At 46.6% G+C, this 18,169-nt stretch overlaps 1 protein-coding gene across 1 annotated transcript in view; it reads left to right on the top strand.

Moving 5' to 3' along the window:
- Positions 1–11,650, top strand: part of LDLRAD3 (low density lipoprotein receptor class A domain containing 3) — a 261,163-nt gene extending 249,513 nt beyond the window's left edge. Inside the window, exons 5-6 of the mRNA XM_068555039.1 lie at positions 6,674–7,019; positions 8,798–11,650. Of these exons, the coding sequence (XP_068411140.1) occupies positions 6,674–7,019; positions 8,798–9,035 (584 nt within the window). The 3' untranslated portion in view covers positions 9,036–11,650. The remainder of the gene's footprint in view (positions 1–6,673; positions 7,020–8,797) is intronic.
- The last annotated feature ends 6,519 nt before the right edge of the window (positions 11,651–18,169 follow it).

Genomic DNA, 18,169 nt, shown 5'->3' on the forward strand with positions numbered 1-18,169 from the left:
CTATGTTACATGCTGTGAGGATGCAACTGGGAGAAGGCCAAGTGCTTTAGCCACCTTGAAAAACAGTGTGATAGTTTTTTATAAATTAAGCATACACTTCCCATACGACCCAGCATCCTGCCCCTAGGTATATACCCGCCAAAGTAGGAAAATATATGTCAGCACAAAGATACGCATTCCAGAAACTGGAAACAACCACTTCCCTCCCTTAACTGGTGGACGGATAAACAAATTGTGTTGCATCCAAACAATGAATACTATTGCTCAACGGTCTAAAGGAATGAAATAGTAATACTCAGAGAAACCTTGGTGCATCTCAGAAGCGTTATGCCGAGTGAAAGAAGCCACACACAGTAGGCTACTTACTAAATGATTCCCTTACCTGACTTTCTGGAAAAGATGAATCTATTTGGACAGAAAAGAGATCAGTGATTCCCAAGTGGCTGTAAATGACGGGAGGGATGGAAATGTTTGATATCTTGCTTGTGGTGGTGCTTATGCAACTGTTACATTTGGTTACAACTCATCTAATTGTACATTTTAAAGGGTAAGTTTTATCGTGTATCCATTATATCTCACTAAACCTGACTTTTAAAAATATTTACTCTGAGAAAAGTCAATTTTAAAAATAATTTTTTTTTTTTAAAGATGACAGGTTTGTTTTTTTTTTAACTTTGGGTTTATTTATTTTATTTATTTATTTATTTATGGCTGTGTTGGGTCTTCGTTTCTGTGCGAGGGCTTTCTCCAGTTGCGGCAAGCGGGGGCCACTCTTCATCGCAGTGCGCGGGCCTCTCACTATCGTGGCCTCTCTTGTTGCGGAGCACAGGCTCCAGACGCGCAGGCTCAGTAGTTGTGGCTCACGGGCTTAGTTAGTTGCTCCGCGGCATGTGGGATCCTCCCAGACCAGGGCTCGAACCCGTGTCCCCTGCATTGGCAAGCAGATTCTCAACCACTGCGCCACCAGGGAAGCCCAAAAATAAATTTTTTAAATAAATATTTTAAAGAGGCAGTTGAGCTTTCAGGAGAATGGTAAGGCGTCCATTTGACCAGGGCAGTGAACCTTCTAGAACAGGAATGCTGGACTCAGGGAGGGGTCCGAGTGAGTGAGTGGCAGTGAAACTCCCCCAGGAGCCCTCACACTATAGGGAGAGAAGGAAGGAAAACAGTGAGGAAACCTCTACTCACATCAGCCTAGGCAAAGCCAGAGGAAGAGACAAGATGCTTATTTTTTGACTGGATAAAACAGTATAAATAATACAAGGTAGAAAAGAGTAAACAATGAAAAATACGTCTCCCTCTTGCCTCTCTTCTCTCCCAGTCGTACCAGGTCTGTGTGTCCTTCTAGAAATACTCAGAACATTCTCTACTGGACTTTTTGTTGTTCAGCTTATCACGATATCTTTCAGACTGTTTCACATCAGTATATGTAGAGCTGCCCTAGTTTCTTAAATAGGTGTGGTACTGTCTGGGTGCACCATAATTTATTTAGCCAGGCTGCAATTGATGGACATTTAGATCTTTCCTGATATATGTGCTATTGCAAACAATGCTTCCATGAATACTTGTATTAAAGAGTTACTTCTCATTTGTGTGAGTATATCTATCTGTTAGATTCCTAGGAGTGGAATGGCTGGCTCAAAGGATATGTACTTTTTCTATTTTGATATGTATTGTTAATGTATATTTGTTATTTTGATCTATATTGTTAACCCCGTCACCACCCTGGGTTGTACCAATTTACCCTCCCACCAGCCATGCGTGAATAATTATACCTGTTTTTCCAAGTCCTGGCCAGCAAAATGTGAACTCAGACTTCGCCTTTGCCCAGTCTGAGAGGTAAATAATCGTATCCTGCAGGGAATGTAATTTGCATCTGGAGGAGGGAATCTTTTAGAAGCGAAGGAACCCCAAGTCACAGGTGTCACTTGGTTTAGTGCTTCTGTCAGTCCAGATAGCACCTCTGCGTGAATTAGAAGAAGGCCCTCCTCCTCAGGATGTTCACCATCTGCTCTAAAACTGTCGTGATAACTCCACAGATCTGTGATGACTGAGGTGACGAGCAGCCCTGGAGCACAGCCTGCTCCGCCACGGGCAGCAGCCAGAGCTCCCGGAAGCTCTGAGAGCACAGTGGTCCCTGGTGGTAACCAGATTGCCTGGAATGAATGCAGTAGAAGCTGCAGATACAGGACGGGAATTCAAGCTGTTTGACAGTGGAGCGTGAGGGCATTAGTTTGAGGGACAGCCAGAATAAATGGAAACTTCATTATCCGTGGATTATGCACTTGGAACTCAGGTCCCATGCAACTCTGATATTAGTAATTGGGCCAGCGGGCTCATCAAGCTCTTAAGAAAAGTGAGTCTAGTTAATGAATTAATACAAAATGACATTTTACACACAGAGCAGAAAAGAGACCAGGCACCCCTGAGTTATGTAACATCATAATTGCTCAAGCGAACGTGATCACCGATTCTCGCCTGCAAGCATTTTACATTCCATTCATTAAGAGCTCCCTCTTGGATTCTTAAAACCTCAGGTGGTTACATGGAAGTCAGTGTTATAAAATCTCTGGACCCATTTGTTTTCCGTGTGAAAATCCATCCACATGTTTCTCTTAAGAAGTACATCTCGCTGGAAAGGAACTCATACGGTTCTTATCCTCTATCCGACTCTACCTCCCAAAAGGGGATTCTCCCAGCCTCTCCCTCTGGTCCAGAGGATAAAGGAAAGGATGTGAACACTAAGAATTCACATCATTAGTTTGGGATGATGAAACATCCTGGAGGTGGAAAGCGGTGGTAGTTCCACAACAATGTGAATGTACTTCATGAGCTGAGCTGCTCACCTAAAACTGGTTAAAATTGCAAACTTCATGTTGCATATGTATTTTACCACAATAAAGAAAGAAAAGGGAATCCTTGTATACTGTCAGTGGGAACACAAGTTGGTACAGTCACTGTGGAAAACAGTATGGAGGCTTCTCAAAAATTTAAAATAGAAATACCATGTGGTCCAGCAAGTCCACTTCTGGGTATTTATCCAAAGAAAACAAAAACACTAGTTCGAAAAGATATATGCACCCCCATGTTCATTGAAGCACTATTTACAGTAGCCAAGATATGGAAACAACCCATTGACAGATGAAAGAATGGATAAAGAAGATATGGTATATGTGTGTATACACACACACACACACACACACACACACAGGAATATTGCTCAGCCATTAAAAAAGATGAAATCTCGCCATTTGCTACAGTATGGGTGGGTACTGTGCTAAGTGAGATATCAGATGGAGAAAGACAGATACTGTGTGATTTCACTTACATGTGGAATATAAAATACAAACAAACTAAGTGAACAGACCAAACCAAACAAAATATGTAGATGCGGAGAACAGAGTAGGGGTTACCAGAGGGGCGGGGGTGTGGGAGGAGGGCAAATGGGTAAAGGGGGAGCAACCGTATGGTGACGGGGGGAAACAATTTTTGGTGGTGAGCACACTGTAGTGTGTGTAGAAGTCGAAATGCAATGTTGTACACATGGAACATGCATAGTGTTATAAACCAGTGTTACCTCAATAAAAGAAACAGAAACAAAGGAAGGAAGGTAGGATGGGAGGGAAAGAGGGAGGAACAGCATTAACTGGGTACAGACCCTCGCCAGGCACTTTGCTCTCAGCACTTGGTGTGTATGTTGTATTTTGTGCTGCCAATAATCCAAGGAGATAGCTACTGCTATTTACGCAGCACCGCTGCCATTTTAAAGATGAGGCAGCCTAGGCTCATAAAAGTTAAATAACTTGCTTGAGCAGCAGCTAGAAGTAATGGCCCCAGAATTCGACCCTTCAGCTCTGTGCCAGAAAATAAAGAGGCTCTTCTCTTTTAGGTCTGAAATCTGAAAAACACACACACACACACACACACACACACACACACACACACACACACACACACACACACACACACACACACACACACACACACACACACACACACACACACACACACACACACACACACACACACACACACACACACACACACACACACCCCCAGAGGCTCCCACCCAGCTTTTAATTATCTAAGCTGAGAGCAGACAGAACTCCCGCAGAACCTCTGGGTGACAGCTCATTGTCTCCAGAAAAATCCAGAACTGCCTTTCTCCCGTAACCGTCTGCAGCACACTTCTGCCTCTCCTCTGGGATCTTGCTTGCTTCTTTCTGTACAGTTCGTCATTGAAACAGTGACCGACAGGAACTTGGAGAATCTTCATAGCCTTTAGTCCATGTCTGAGTGACTGGAATGAAAATTAACACAGCCTGGAGCTTGAGGGGGAAGATCTTTCTTTGTGTCGGATTAGGATGATGTGGGGAATCAGGAACTGTTTGTGTCGGGAAAGGAGGGGAGATGGTGTGTTTCACAGCACATGGATTTTTGAAGGAGAAATATCTGGGTTCTCGTTCTTACTCCTCTGCTTAGTTCTTCTGTGCACTTAGACAACTTAATTCACCCCTGAGTAAATTTGCTCATCTGAAAAACAGGAATAATAAACTAATAATAACACCTACCTTACCAGGGTGTGTGAATACACAGATATTTTTTTCGTTGAGTTGGATGCATTTATTGAGTGTCGACTCTGTGCCAGACACCATCCTACTCACTGGAGATCCATGGTGAACAGAGCATGTGCAATCTAGTGATGAGGGGCCCGGGACCCGAGCAGCCAGTGGATGGTGCTGCCACTTCACGTCTACACATTGGCCGCTGTCAACCCACTGAAACCTCTTCACTGCTTCAGAAGTTGAATGGGCACAGGGTGTGGTCGCAGACTTGCTCACTTAGGCTGCATTTAGATTATTTTTGCAGCTGGGCCACAGCTGTGGGTAGTTGTGGATCTTCTGTAAAGAAGAGGGGTCCCCAACTTTCTAGGAGGAGGGGCCACTCTGGTGTCCTGTGCCAGCCTGGGCCTGGCCACCATTGCCAGGTGTGTCCTGCTGACGGGGAAGCCTCTCCCCTGAGTGTTTGAAGTGTGGCTCCTTAGTACACGTGGAGAGGAGGGGACCGGCAGCCTGCAGGGCTGGGGCGTGTACCAGGCCTCGTCCTAGGGCCTCTGAGGAAATGCCTGCCGATTGCCTAGCTGGTCTTGGTAGGGGGCTGCAGGGCAGAGTGTCAGAGGCAAGGCTCTGAAGTCAGACCACAGGGCTCAAATCAGGCACAGCCCCTTACCTCCTAACCCTGGGACCCTGGTCAAGGGACCCAAGCTCTCCAAGCTTCCCTTTCTTCATCTTATAAAGAAGGCAGTTACAGCACCTACTTCGCGGAGTTGCTGTGAGGCAAGTAGCTGTGATAAAGCACATATTTGTATGTCTTGAACACCCGCAGTGTGTCAGCTGTTGTTCTAAGTGCTTGATAATTATTCACTCGTTTCATGCTCACGACAGCCCAGTGAGGTGGGGACTAATACCATCCCCATTTCACAGATGAGGAAATTACAGCACAGAGAGGTTGACCACTTCCCAGAGGGCACACAGCCAGTCAGCTGAATAGCTTGAGTTTGAACCTAGTCTGGCTCCAGAGTCCATGATTTCAGCCTGTGCTCTGCTGGCTCTCCATCTCGAAAGCTTGGCAAAGGCCGGGCATTAAATAAATACTTTGCCGACATAAGGAACCCCAGACACACTAGCCAGTGTTCCTCATGTATGTGATATGATAAATTTCCAGAGAAAAACTGATTTCTGTCACTGTAACTATCACTCCTGTTCCCTGGATATTCTATTTCCTGGGGCTGATTTTTTTTTAACAACTTTATTGAGGTATAATTTACATGACATAAAATTTGCCCATTTTGACTGTACAACTCAGTGAGTTTTAGTAAATGTATCAATTTGTTCAGCCATCACCACGTCCAGTTTCAGAACATTCGCATCGCCCCAGCAAGATCCCTGATGCCCATCACCAGTGAATCCCCATTCCCACCCCCAGCCCCTGGCAACCGTTATCGACTTTTTGTCTCTACAAATTTGCCTTTCCTGGACATATATAAATGGAATCATACACCGTGTGGTCTCTTGTGTCTGGCTTATCTTGCCTAGCACTTTTTTTTTTTTTTAAACGTACTTTGAATTTTATTTATTTATTTATTTTTGGCTGTATTGGGTCTTCGTTTCTGCGCACGGGCTTTCTCTAGTTGCGGCGAGCGGGGGCCACTCTTCATCGCGGTGCGCGGGCCTCTCACTGTCGCGGCCTCTCTTGTTGTAGAGCACAGGCTCCAGACGCGCAGGCTCAGTAGCTGTGGTTCACGGGCCCAGTTGCTCCACGGCATGTGGGATCTTCCTGGATCAGGGCTCGAACCCACGTCCCCTGCATTGGCAGGCAGACTCTCAACCACTGTGCCACCAGGGAAGCCCGCTTAGCACGTTTTTGAGGCTCATCCATGTTGTAGCATGCACCAGTACTTTTTACGGCCAGATTATATTCCGTTGTATGGGCAGCCCACATTTTGTTTATCCATTCACCGACCCATGGACATTGGGGTGGTTTCCACTTTGCGGCTATTGGGAACCATGCTCCTGCGAACGTTTGCACTCCCGTCCTGGGACTGACTTCGCTGCAGATGGGTGCGCCAATTTGGTAACCTCTCTCCTTTTCTCTCGCCTCTGGGGCTTCTCAGAACCAGGCAGCGGGCAGGTGTTCGTGACCTCGGAGAACCAGCTCGTGTACTATCCCAGCATCACCTATGCTATCATCGGCAGCTCCGTCATCTTTGTGCTGGTCGTGGCCCTGCTGGCTCTGGTCCTGCACCACCAGCGGAAGCGCAACAACCTCATGACGCTGCCGGTGCACCGGCTGCAGCACCCCGTGCTGCTCTCCCGCCTGGTGGTCCTGGACCACCCTCACCGCTGCAACGTCACCTACAACGTAAACAATGGCATCCAGTACGTGGCCAGCCAAGCCGAGCAGAACGCGTCGGAAGTGGGCTCCCCGCCCTCCTACTCAGAGGCCCTGCTGGACCAAAGGTGCGTGCTGGCTGAGAGAGACTCGGGGAGGGAGGTCATCCCACGCAGGGGCGGGCATACAGGTGCACGTGCCTGGGATCCTGGTCTTGCCAGGAGCCTGCATTCAGCTGCAAAGGCGGCGGCAGCTTTCGACTTCTACTGAGTCTTTGCAAAACGATTCACGTGTATCATCGCATTCAGTCCTCACAGCCACTCACCGAGGGAGGTTCTATATGTGCCTCAGTTTTACAGATGAGAAAACTGAGATTTTTAAGTTACTCATCTGAAGACATACCGCTAGGATCCTGGCCAGTTCAGATCCCTCCTCCTCCCTGGTAGTGCCACACGGACACACATCCAGGACCCTGACCAGCTCTGGGCATTCACCTGCTACTGCAGAACAGTGCCCAGTATATACTCGAGGTTTGGTTCCTATTTGAATGAATGAATGGATGAGTGAGTGAATGAATGAGTGAATAAATAAGTTCCTTAACTTTGCTTGGCTTCATCTATAAAATAAAGGAGGTGGCATAGAGAACTCTCAAGCTTTGGTAAGCAGTAGAACCTTCATCACAGGTGGAGCTGTACAAGGAACCCCAAAATATAAAGTTAAAACCCAGAGTTCTGTAGTTGGAGCCGGTAGTGGACCTCATTCCTGCCTGCTCAGCCTTCGTCTCTCCTTTGGTGACCTCCAAGGTACCCAAAGAACCCACTTTGAAGTCCCGGGACTAGAGCTACCTGAGTCCCCCTTGGTTCTCAGCATCCCCTGCCCTGCAGGGACCCTGCTCAGCATCCCTCTTCCACTGAGCCCAGGATTCACCATGTGTGGCACGAGGCATTTTGCAGGCAGTGTTCCCGGGCCAACTGGGCTCCTCCTTGAACCCTCTCCGGTGGCAGCTCTTGTATTATTTAATCTTCCTTTTCCTTCCTCATAAAAGATAAACAAAGCTCCAAGGAGCGGTGCTTAAGGACATCTTCGCAAATAAGCGTAAGAACACAAGACCTCACTCATTTGGACCATCCAGTGTAGAGCAAGGTTAAAACTGCTGCATCTGGAGACAGAATTCCTGGGTTCAAATCCTAGCACTGCTGCTTACTAGTTGTGATCCTGTGCAAGCCATTTAATGCCCCTTTGCCTCAGTTTTCTCCCCAGTACAATGGGCATGAAAGTAATGGCTCTCTCCTAGCATTCTTGTGAGCATTAAATAAGGGATGTAAGGTAGGTGGTGCAGTGCCTGACTCGTAGTAAGCCTTCCATAAATGAGAGCTGGAAAATAAAATGTCTTTTAAGTTATTTCATTGCAAGCAAGGTGTCATTATTACTCCCTTCTGTAGACAGGGAGACTGAGGGTTTGAGAGGATATCCTCTCACTTACCCAAGTCTGCACAGCCGGGAAGAGTTGGCTTTCAGTAAGGACCCCCAGTTCTATGGACTGTCAGGGGCTCTATCAAAACACCAGGCCAGGTGAATCCCTGCCAAACCACCCAGGATGAGCCGGGGAGTATTTAGAATTCTCCCTACCAAAGGTTGTGGTTTTGGCACTGTCCAGTCGGCACAAGCCAGGCAGAGCACGCTGACCTTTTATCTGTTCCTTTCGTCTTCTTACAAACCACTGGTTTTCCTAGTCCTTGGATTGCCTTTCTCCTTGGAAGGAAAATCTCATTCCTGATGTCAGCATCCACTCAGAAAAGGGCAGAAGTTGGCATTGCCTGCCGTGCCTGGGCTCCTAATGTTTTCTCTTCCCCCTCCTCTCCCCCCCTTCCCCCCACCCCGCCCCATCCTGCTCTCTCCATCGCAGACCCGCATGGTACGACCTCCCTCCGCCGCCCTACTCTTCAGACACCGAGTCTCTGAACCAAGCCGACCTGCCCCCTTACCGCTCCCGGTCTGGCAGCGCCAACAGCACCAGTTCCCAGGCAGCCAGCAGCCTCCTGGGTATGGAAGACACGGGCCACAGCCCGGGGCAGCCTGGCCCACAGGAAGGCACCACGGAGCCTAGGGACTCTGCACCCAGCCAGGGCACCGAAGAAGTATAAAATCCAGCTCTTCCAAAGTCCATATGGGTTCATCTGCCCTGACTTGTTACCATCCTAACAACTTGCGCTCATGAGAAGCTCCTGGGGATGCCCCAAGGAGTGGTGTGGGGTGTCAGCTGTCTCTCCGTTCACCTCCTTCCCCAGGTTTCAGGGATGTTCTTTGGAGGGCGACCTGCCACTGTTCTGGCCTCTCAGTTGACCTATGTACGTGCATCTTTTCTGGGCAGTTACTCTTCCTTCGGGGCCCAGGATCACAGCCTCACTTTCCACAGCATTCTGTTACTGCTGGAATCTTGCTGAGTAGGTGGCCGGAGAGTGCGGTACTTAGGTAGCCCTTGAGAAAGCAGTGTTTGTGCCATATGGGGTGTTCAGAAAGGCAGAGGACACTGGACCAAATTCTCTGTGGGCTGCTTCCTTAGAGCTCCATTTGGAGATTTGGGTTGGATGATCCTACCGGGAGGCTGTCATCGGATGGCCACTCTGGAGAGAATCCAGGGTAACATCAGAACCCGCCTTGCACTAGGCTGTTCATTGCTCTGGGTCGGGGCCAAAGAACACTGTTGCCGTGAGTCACGCCCTTCAGAAGTCAACAGTGTCATTTTGGTTTTCTGAAGGACTCTGAAACCATCAGGTCTGGATAGAGTCTGGATTTAAAAATTTGTCCGAGAATCCTCGTTTTGAGAGCTTTCTCCAGCATCATATATCATCAGCCTCATCCCAGAACAGGCAGGGAGCCCCACCATGAGTTTATCTGAGTTCTCAGCTCCTAAAATACAGGCTGCCAAGATCCTGGGTCTGCTTTGGTCCATGGTCCTTTCCCTGGTTTCTGAATTGTCTCCCTCCCAGCTGTGACCTGCCCGTAAACAAGGGATGAGTACTAAACCTGAGTTGCCCAGAAATCTGATCTGGCCCTTTGTCCCTGTAAGCCACACCCAGCCTGCCTTGCCCATTCCTGCAGCTTCAACACTCGCCCCTTAAGTCCCCCTGACACTCAGAAGTCATTTTACCTGTGCATTTGGACTTGAGAACACTGTAGGTTCTAACTCAACGTGAAAACCTAATTCAGTACCTCCCCCAAGAGAGCCTGGATTCCTGGGCTGCACTCATCCCCCTTCCCAAGGCCCAGATTCCAGCGCTGCAATTTAGGGTTAGGGCTAGAATCAGAGTGAGGGTCAGGACTCTCCGAGCATCCCATAGTTTCTCCTCTGAGAGACATGGATAATAGTTTGGAGTCAAGATTTGCCATTCGGACTTTTTTTTTTTTTTAATCTCTTAGAAATGCATTTGAAACAGTGTGTTTGTTTTTCCCCTTCTAGTTAAGGGACTATTTATATGTGTATAGGAAAGCTGTCTTTTGTTTGTTTGTTTTTCCATTAGTGAGGTCCAAGCAAAGATGCAAAAGGAGATCGTGCCTTTGTCCCGCTGAGCGCTAATAACAAGTCCCCCCAGACTGACCTGTGTGCCAGGCGTCTGTGCATTGTTGCACTTTGAGTTATTATTTATCGAGTTCTTGAAGGATGCAGAAAGAGGGACGCCTTTCTCCCTCGGTTCATAGTCTCTGTGTTTATGGTAGCTTTCCGCTTTCTCTGTGCCCAGCCAGCCACAGTGCCAACCCCCTCAGGAAGTCATGGGTGGAAACGTAGATGTTATTCGTCAAGAAACCACACTAATGGCTGGGGGGGAACAAAACTGGAAACAAGTGGAGCCACTCCAGGCAGCTGTCACCCATGCAGAGCTGCTTTCCATGTGGTCAGTAACCTCTTTGATGCTTATTCAAACGGAGCCTGCAGGAGGGGGGATGAAGTGGCATTCAATGATCCTATTCTGTAGACTTTTTTTTTTTAACCAAATTCAAAGTGTGTTACAGGAAAGTTAGCCACTTGGTGATTTTTTTTTTTTAAGTTAAGAAAAGGAACATAGTTGCTTACATCTTTCATTTTTAAAATAACGTGAGTTATTTTCTGAGTTATCCAGTGAAGAAAGAACTTCTGGTGGCAGCCAGAGTATGTGAGGAACTCTAGCTGAATATTTCATCTCCTGTGAGCCAGAGTGGCTTCTTTTCTCCCTTTGGTGGCCCCTGTTTCTTTCTGGTGCTCTGGAAGTTGTTTAGAGGAAAGGATTCTAATTTTAATTAATCGTGTGATGAGTTAATCTCACACGCTTTTCAGCTTCCAGGCATTTTAGGAAAGACGAATGGTCTTAGTAGCATAAGGAGAGCCCATTAATGTTGTTTTTTAAAACAAACACAGGGATGTTTTTATTATAGATTTGATTTTTTTAAATGGCTGTTTTTAAAAAGATATAAATAGGACACCAAAGCTGCAGGGGTTTTTGGTTTTGTTTTTTTCCCTTACTCAAAATAGCAAATAAGTGGCCAGCATTATTTTTTAACTCATTCCAACCAGGATTTTTTTTTATACATGGCCTAAATCTATGCCAATCAGAAAACCATCCCTGCTCTCTTTTCTCAAATGAGATCAGCGAGTCCTTTTTATTTTAGCATTAAAATTGTTCAGCTATAATCATTATCACCTGCCCTCAACTCCTTCTACTTTGAAATTGACATTTTAAAAAAGTGCAAGCAAGTGGTAAATAAATTGTGTGTGACATTCAAAGTTGATGTAAACTGGAAAGGTTGTGTGTGGTTGCTGTTTGTTTTTTGATTAGGTTTTTTTTTTAATTTTATACTTTCAAATAAACTTGCAGTTTCATTCTTTCTGTTGGTGTGAATGGTCCTTAACCCCCTTTTCTTCTCTATGGCGATATAAAGAGTGGACAGCCACTTCTGTCGTGGCTTCTGCAATGAATGTATGCCCTAATAAAATGAGAAAAGGTGAGAGAATATTGATGGGACCTCAAAATATGGTGGGCGTTTAAGGATTCCACATTTGGTGTGGTTGGAATACAGAGGTAAGTATTCCATGGACACCCGTTCGTATCAAGGGCCCTGGGATGTCAATTCAGAATATGGTCATTAACTATGCCCTCTCTGCCCATAGTGACTTCACTGTGGCACTGCTTGAAGGAAAGGAGCAAGTGGCTGTGATAACTGGAACAGATTCTGACCACATATTCAGGGGCACGCTCTAACTCAGGCACAGGTATGTTGGTAGTTAGTTTTGAACCGCAAATGGCTCGCATTGGTCCCACCAGTGATGGGAGCATCTTTGTGCTCTTACAAGTCTCGTTTTACTCTGCAGGGACAGTTGCACAGGAAGTCAGCGTGCCCAGGAGGTCACCACCACCACCACCCATGAACAAAAGTAACCTTGGCCTTGACCAAAATTAAAATCTACATGGGAATCAAAACATAGGACCTACAGAACCAAGATGTAGATCATGTACTGGTATCCAGATATGTCAAAAAGAAGACTAAGCTATCAGATAGTGCTATCCCAAGTATATACCTGGTCATGTCCTGCCCCAGGTGGTCTAGAGTAGACTTTCCCAAACAATATGCCCAAAGGCTTGTCAAGATATTAATTCCTTTTTCTCTCAGAGTACCATTTTTTGTGGTACTAGGATGAGGAAACAATCGAGAAATGCTAATCTAGAGCAGAGATCAGTAAACTTTTTGTGTAAAGGGTCTGATAATAAATAATTTTTGGCTTTGCAGCCATATGGTTTCTGTAGCAACTACAAAAACCGCCATGGACAATACATAAATGCATGGGTGTGCCTGTGTTCCAATAACTACCAAAATGGGCTGGATCTGGCTTTGTCATTTGCCAACCCCTGGCCTAAAGGATCATTCCCACATTGTGCTCATGGATCCGAAGCTAAGGGCGTTGTAGAAAAGAAATGGTGTGTTAATGGCTGGCCTGGAATATTGGAACCCTTAAAATGACACCAACCTCCAAAAAGTTAAAACTGGAAGAACTTAGGAAGCAGGCAGTTCAAGGACCTGTGAAATTCATTTTAATTGACCCTATTGGCACTTTTCCAGTGAATAAGGAAATACAGGGTTACGATGAGCAGAGGCATTCCCAGTGAGGTCCTAAACAGTGGGTTGAATGCAAAGGTCTTGTTCAAAATCTACTCTCAGTAGGGATTCTCTAAGGTGATAACACAACAGTCTGCCTTTTAGAGAAAAGTTCATGGGGTTAAATGATCTGGGAGATATTGTTCATCTTCTCCATTTAACTTGCTATCCTCAGGCAAGGCAGTAGATTCAAAGAATGAACTGTATAAGAAAGAAGGAGCTTCTGATGGCTGCAGTGGATGTGTGATACATGTCCATAAGGAAAAGAAATGTATCCAGTAAGAAAATATGCAGACTCCCTTGACGTCTTATAGTTAAACAAGTGAATGGGAACATTAATAGAACCCCCAATTGTAAGTGATAGTTGTAAGGAATCCCACTCATACAAGCTGAATGTGTTAAATTTTAGAAGATGTATTGGCTCATGCAACCGTGTTCAAGGGTATGGAAAATGATTTTGGGCAGGGCTGGCTCCAGTTGATCAACAGCTGTCATTAGGAACCTGTTTTGCCCCCTCCAGCTTCTGAGTCCTGCTTTACCTGTGTAAAGTGATGATTTCATGGCTTTACAAAACGTGGTGGAAAAGAGGGTCCCAGAAGATCCAGGTTCATGATCTAAGAAAACGAGATTCTCTTTGAGAACCAGTGGGAACTCCCTTCAGTGGACTGTGACTGGTCATCGTTGGTCCTGTGGCCACTGTTGTAGGTGGGAACTCTTGATTGATTGACAGCCCCACCAGAACTACATGGAGTAGGAGAGGGACAATTCTCATATGGAAGGGTCTGGTAGTATAGAGTCTCACCAAGGAATAGGACCCACAACTGGCTGGCACAATGTCTAATATACGTACGAAGATATCCTGCAACCACAAGCTTTAGACAACATAGCCAGGTCTGAAAGGAGCAGAGGCAATGTTACAGTGAACATGTCAGGAGACTCAACAGCCTTTCCTTAAACCTAGGTGGCAAGGTCAGTTTCAAGCTGCAGGCATTTGGGGCTTGGGTTAGGTGTGCTTTTTATGAGATGGTCATGGAGGGTAGGTCACAGTAACATGGATAAAGCCATAGAAGAGGAATTCTACCTTGAAACCTGAACTCACTCTTGGGTTCTAGAACTGTCCCTAAACCACTGAGAGTATTGAAATGGGTGAATTACCCACCAAGAGTCACCCCCAACCCACATAGGATTTTTAATTTGATGGATCAGAGATGCATTCCTATCCATCACCCTTGTCAAGCTACCCAAAGACTTAGATTCAACTATGCATGCTGTTAACTAGGCTTTCCACAATTAATTCTTTTATCTACCCCAAGAGGTAGAATGCATCAGTCCCTTAGACAAACACCCCTTGGAAATTCTAGGGCATCAGTCCCTTAGACAAACACCCCTTGGAAATTCTAGGGCAGCTGGGCTCACAAGAGCTGAGGGGCTGAATTCCCTTCAGATTTGGGGCTTAAAGGCATGACCATGGGGGACTGGGATGCAATATTGGGGGAAGCTTATTTATTTTAATATGACTATTGCCTCAGCTGGGCAGGGCTTGTGTTCTGAATGAGGGTCATTCATGCTAAATTCCAGTGCCAGGCAGCATTTGGCTGTACTTGGCTTTCAGGTTCACCCTGGTGAATCATCCCTGTGAGCCAGCAGAGGAAAAGGCAACAAAGGAGCAAAAATGGGCAGTGTTTATGGGCCATGCATGGAAGTAGCACGCACTCCTCCACTCAAATTCCATTGCCTGTAGCCTGGCCAGTCCCGTAGCTGCACCTACCTTCAAGGGAGGCTGGGCAGGTAAATTGGCTATGTGTCCTGGAAGAACCAGAAGTGGATTTTGGCACCGGCCACCAATTATATGTTTATACTCTTCTTTTCACACATAGGATACCTTCACCCCCTCCTGAAAGAAGAAACCCAACCATCCCATCTACTCAGATTTAAAGTCCAGGATTAGTGACAATTTCTATGTCAGATCTATGTGGTTCCTCTGGAGACACAATTTCGTAGCCCCACATGGCTCTCATCATCTCTCTTCTAGGTTGCCCCCCTTCAGCCAATTCTCAGAATGCTTGAGTAACTTTCAAGTCACTCAAGATAAAAGTCAAAATCATGGTCTCCTGGATCCCACACCATTGACTCTCCAGTACCTACCTAGCCTCATCTTCTGCTAATCTCCCCCTCTCCCTCAAGTCTGCTCCAAGTCTGGGCCACCTTGCTGACTCTGGAACCCACCAGGCACACTCCCAGCTCAGGACATTTGCTCTTGCCATTCCCTCTGCCTGGAACACCCATCTCCAGATACTCTTCCGTATCAGAGAATCATCAGGAATTAAAATCCACTTAGAATCTTGATATTGTCATCTTTGTGACTCAGTTGTAGCCACTGTAGTCAAGACTCCCGGAATTAAGACATACCAGAGCTCTCTCCTGACCAAGATATAGTTACCACCCAAATGACATTGAGGGATTCCTAGACCAAAGAAGCACATAGGACCTTGGGAAGGAGCGTTGAGGAATATATTCAAAAAGTATGGTATGAAAACTTAATTTGGACCAATGCAAATGTTATCCATGAGTCAGGAGGTGAGTCAGTTTAAGAAATAATACACTGGAATGTGCAGAAGAGGACCTAGGGATTGAGGTGGTACTTGCACACAAGCCCACCATGTGACCCTGCATGAAGTGTGACTCTTTTGCAAAGGAACTTGAGCCAGACCTTCAGCTTGGAGTGTGTCCCTCGTGTGCTAGTCTGTGAATCAGCTAAGGGCATGCAGATGTGCCTAGAAACTTCCTAGGACCACAGATCCTGTTTGGAGAGGATGGCAGCCCCAGTTCAGAGATGAGGAACTGACACCTCGTTCAAGCAGGAAAATGAGTTATCGGGGTATTATAGAAAGAGAAGAAGGGGTTGGCTTCCTTGTAAGTGAAAAATAAACCGTTTAAATAACTCATCCCTCCAGCTGGAATCAGTTACCGGGAAATGACTGAATGTGAGTGTCTTGACCCCAGTTGCTGGCTTGGCTTCGATCTGATAAGTGGCTCTTCACGAAAGTGTTGTTTGTGTTTGCCCAGTGCATCAGCTGGGATCAGTCAGAGCCCCTATGACTATTGCAGGAATAAAGGTTTGAAGATGGAAATTAGGGCTTACACTGATGTAGGAAGAGCTGGTGGAGTGACGCCTGGAAGGCTACAGCAGGAGGATCCCAGACACGGTTACCAACGACACCAGCCTGAGCGTGGGGCAAATGGAGAACTGAGAGCTTACGAGGTGACCAAGAAGGCACTACAGTAAGTCAAAGATGGCACAGCAATGACTTAGCTCATGGAGAGGACTCAACGTCTTGTGACGGATCACCCCAGTGCAGAGTAATGACTCGCTGCCTTTCTGCCTTCAAATCTCACGCGAGCTCCTTTCATTGACACACTGGCCCCTAGAACCACACAAGGAAGGGGATTCCAGGAAGCATGGTTCCCAGCCTGAGATGAGAGTGGAGACAACAGGCATCCAGCCCACCCGGGGACCGTGATCTTGGTTCATGCAGTGGTTTCCAGAACAGATACTCTCTCCTCCCAGTGAAAGGGTTCTTGTCATGTAGCAAATTAGACTCAATGAGTATTGGACCTTGATTTCTTTGTATTTAATGAGAAAGGGGAATTTCATCTTTGACCTTTAATTTTTCTAGGTGTATCTGATAATTGGAGTTCATAGTTTTCAATACTGGAATGATTCTATTATTTAGTATAATCTCTGATAAGCTGTTTGGACAACTTGTGCTGGGAAATAGAAATGCATGGCGTCGGAGTGACTTTTACTGATGATCTGTGTTGACCCTGAACAGAACTTTCTACTGCCCACTTTGGGTCCCAGGGAGACTCATAAAGGGACAGTTGGGGGTGTTGGGTAAGCAACTTCGTGAAGATGGGAATAAGATGCTCATCTCCTGCCCTGAGAGAAATGCCAGTAGGTGGACCACTGATTAGGCTGTCAAACCAAATGAGTTAGAATAGAAAAGATGGAAAAGTGTAAGGCTTCCAGGCCCCTCTCCATGGTATCCCTCTCTCCTGCTTCCTGACACCCTTCTCACAAGAGCAAATTTACTAGGTAAGAGTCAAACCAAGTAAAAATATCAATTGGGCCACATCAGCCAGAGAACCGATTGCTCCAACTGGGAACCGGCATTTCAGAGATTCCAGAAGGAGGAGTCAGCCTTGAGGAAAGGCCGAAAATCCTCTCTCCCTCCTACCCTTTTCCCGTCATCCTCCCCTGTCCTCTTTGCCCCTCTCGCTCTGTCCTCCCCTCCCCCCCATTCCCTGGTTAATGAGTTTTAGAGGCAGAGCTCTTCCCACTCCTTGGACAGGCGGGGTGTCTGAGTGCCCGCGGAGTTTAATCTGCAGTCCCGACTCTCCCACTGGAAGATCTGAGGGCTTAGATTGGGAAGTAGAATGTAATACAAGACTCTCATTTTGATTTTAGTTAATAGCTATGTTTTTCTTATCATTCTTTCCTGGGAGTCCTGGGAGTACAGTACTTGGAAAGTTTTCTGGGCATCTCCTATTAAAACTGACATCTTGATGTTATCTTTGGCCCTCGCCTCTGGGTTCAAACAGAGTTCGCAAACCAGCAGCCCAAGGGTGGCATCCAACCCCGAGATAGATTTCAACCAGCTTGCAGACTCGTATTATTTGAATCTGTTGCCAACGGTTAAAGTTCAGGAGATTTCACATAAATATCTGGATGCCTGGCTTCTTTTAAAGAGCCAGGAGGTAGAGCAGCGTTGGGCTCCCTGCCCGGCTCCCTGCCCACGTGTCAGATTAGCCAGAGCTGAGGAGCAGCTGCCCCGTTCCGACGGAACCTCTGTTCCTCAGCGCAACACGGTCACCCCTTCTCCTAACTGTCTCCCATCCAACCCACTCACCTCACTGGGTCACTTGCCGGGCCCCCCTCCTATTTGTTAGAACATGGGGGAGCAAGGCTGAGGAGCTGTCACCAGACTTCTAACAGCCACCGACAGTTTCTTTCTGCAAGGAGCAAGTACTTGAGATTGACAGTTGCCAACTTTGCCACCAATCAGTCACTTTCTGGGCCTCCTTTGCCCCGTCTCGAAAATGAAATCTTAAGTCCTTAGAGTGGATATCTGTCACGCCCAGCACCTTCCTT

This window comes from Eschrichtius robustus, chromosome 11, assembly GCF_028021215.1.
Source record: "Eschrichtius robustus isolate mEscRob2 chromosome 11, mEscRob2.pri, whole genome shotgun sequence".
Classification (NCBI taxonomy): domain Eukaryota; kingdom Metazoa; phylum Chordata; class Mammalia; order Artiodactyla; family Eschrichtiidae; genus Eschrichtius; species Eschrichtius robustus.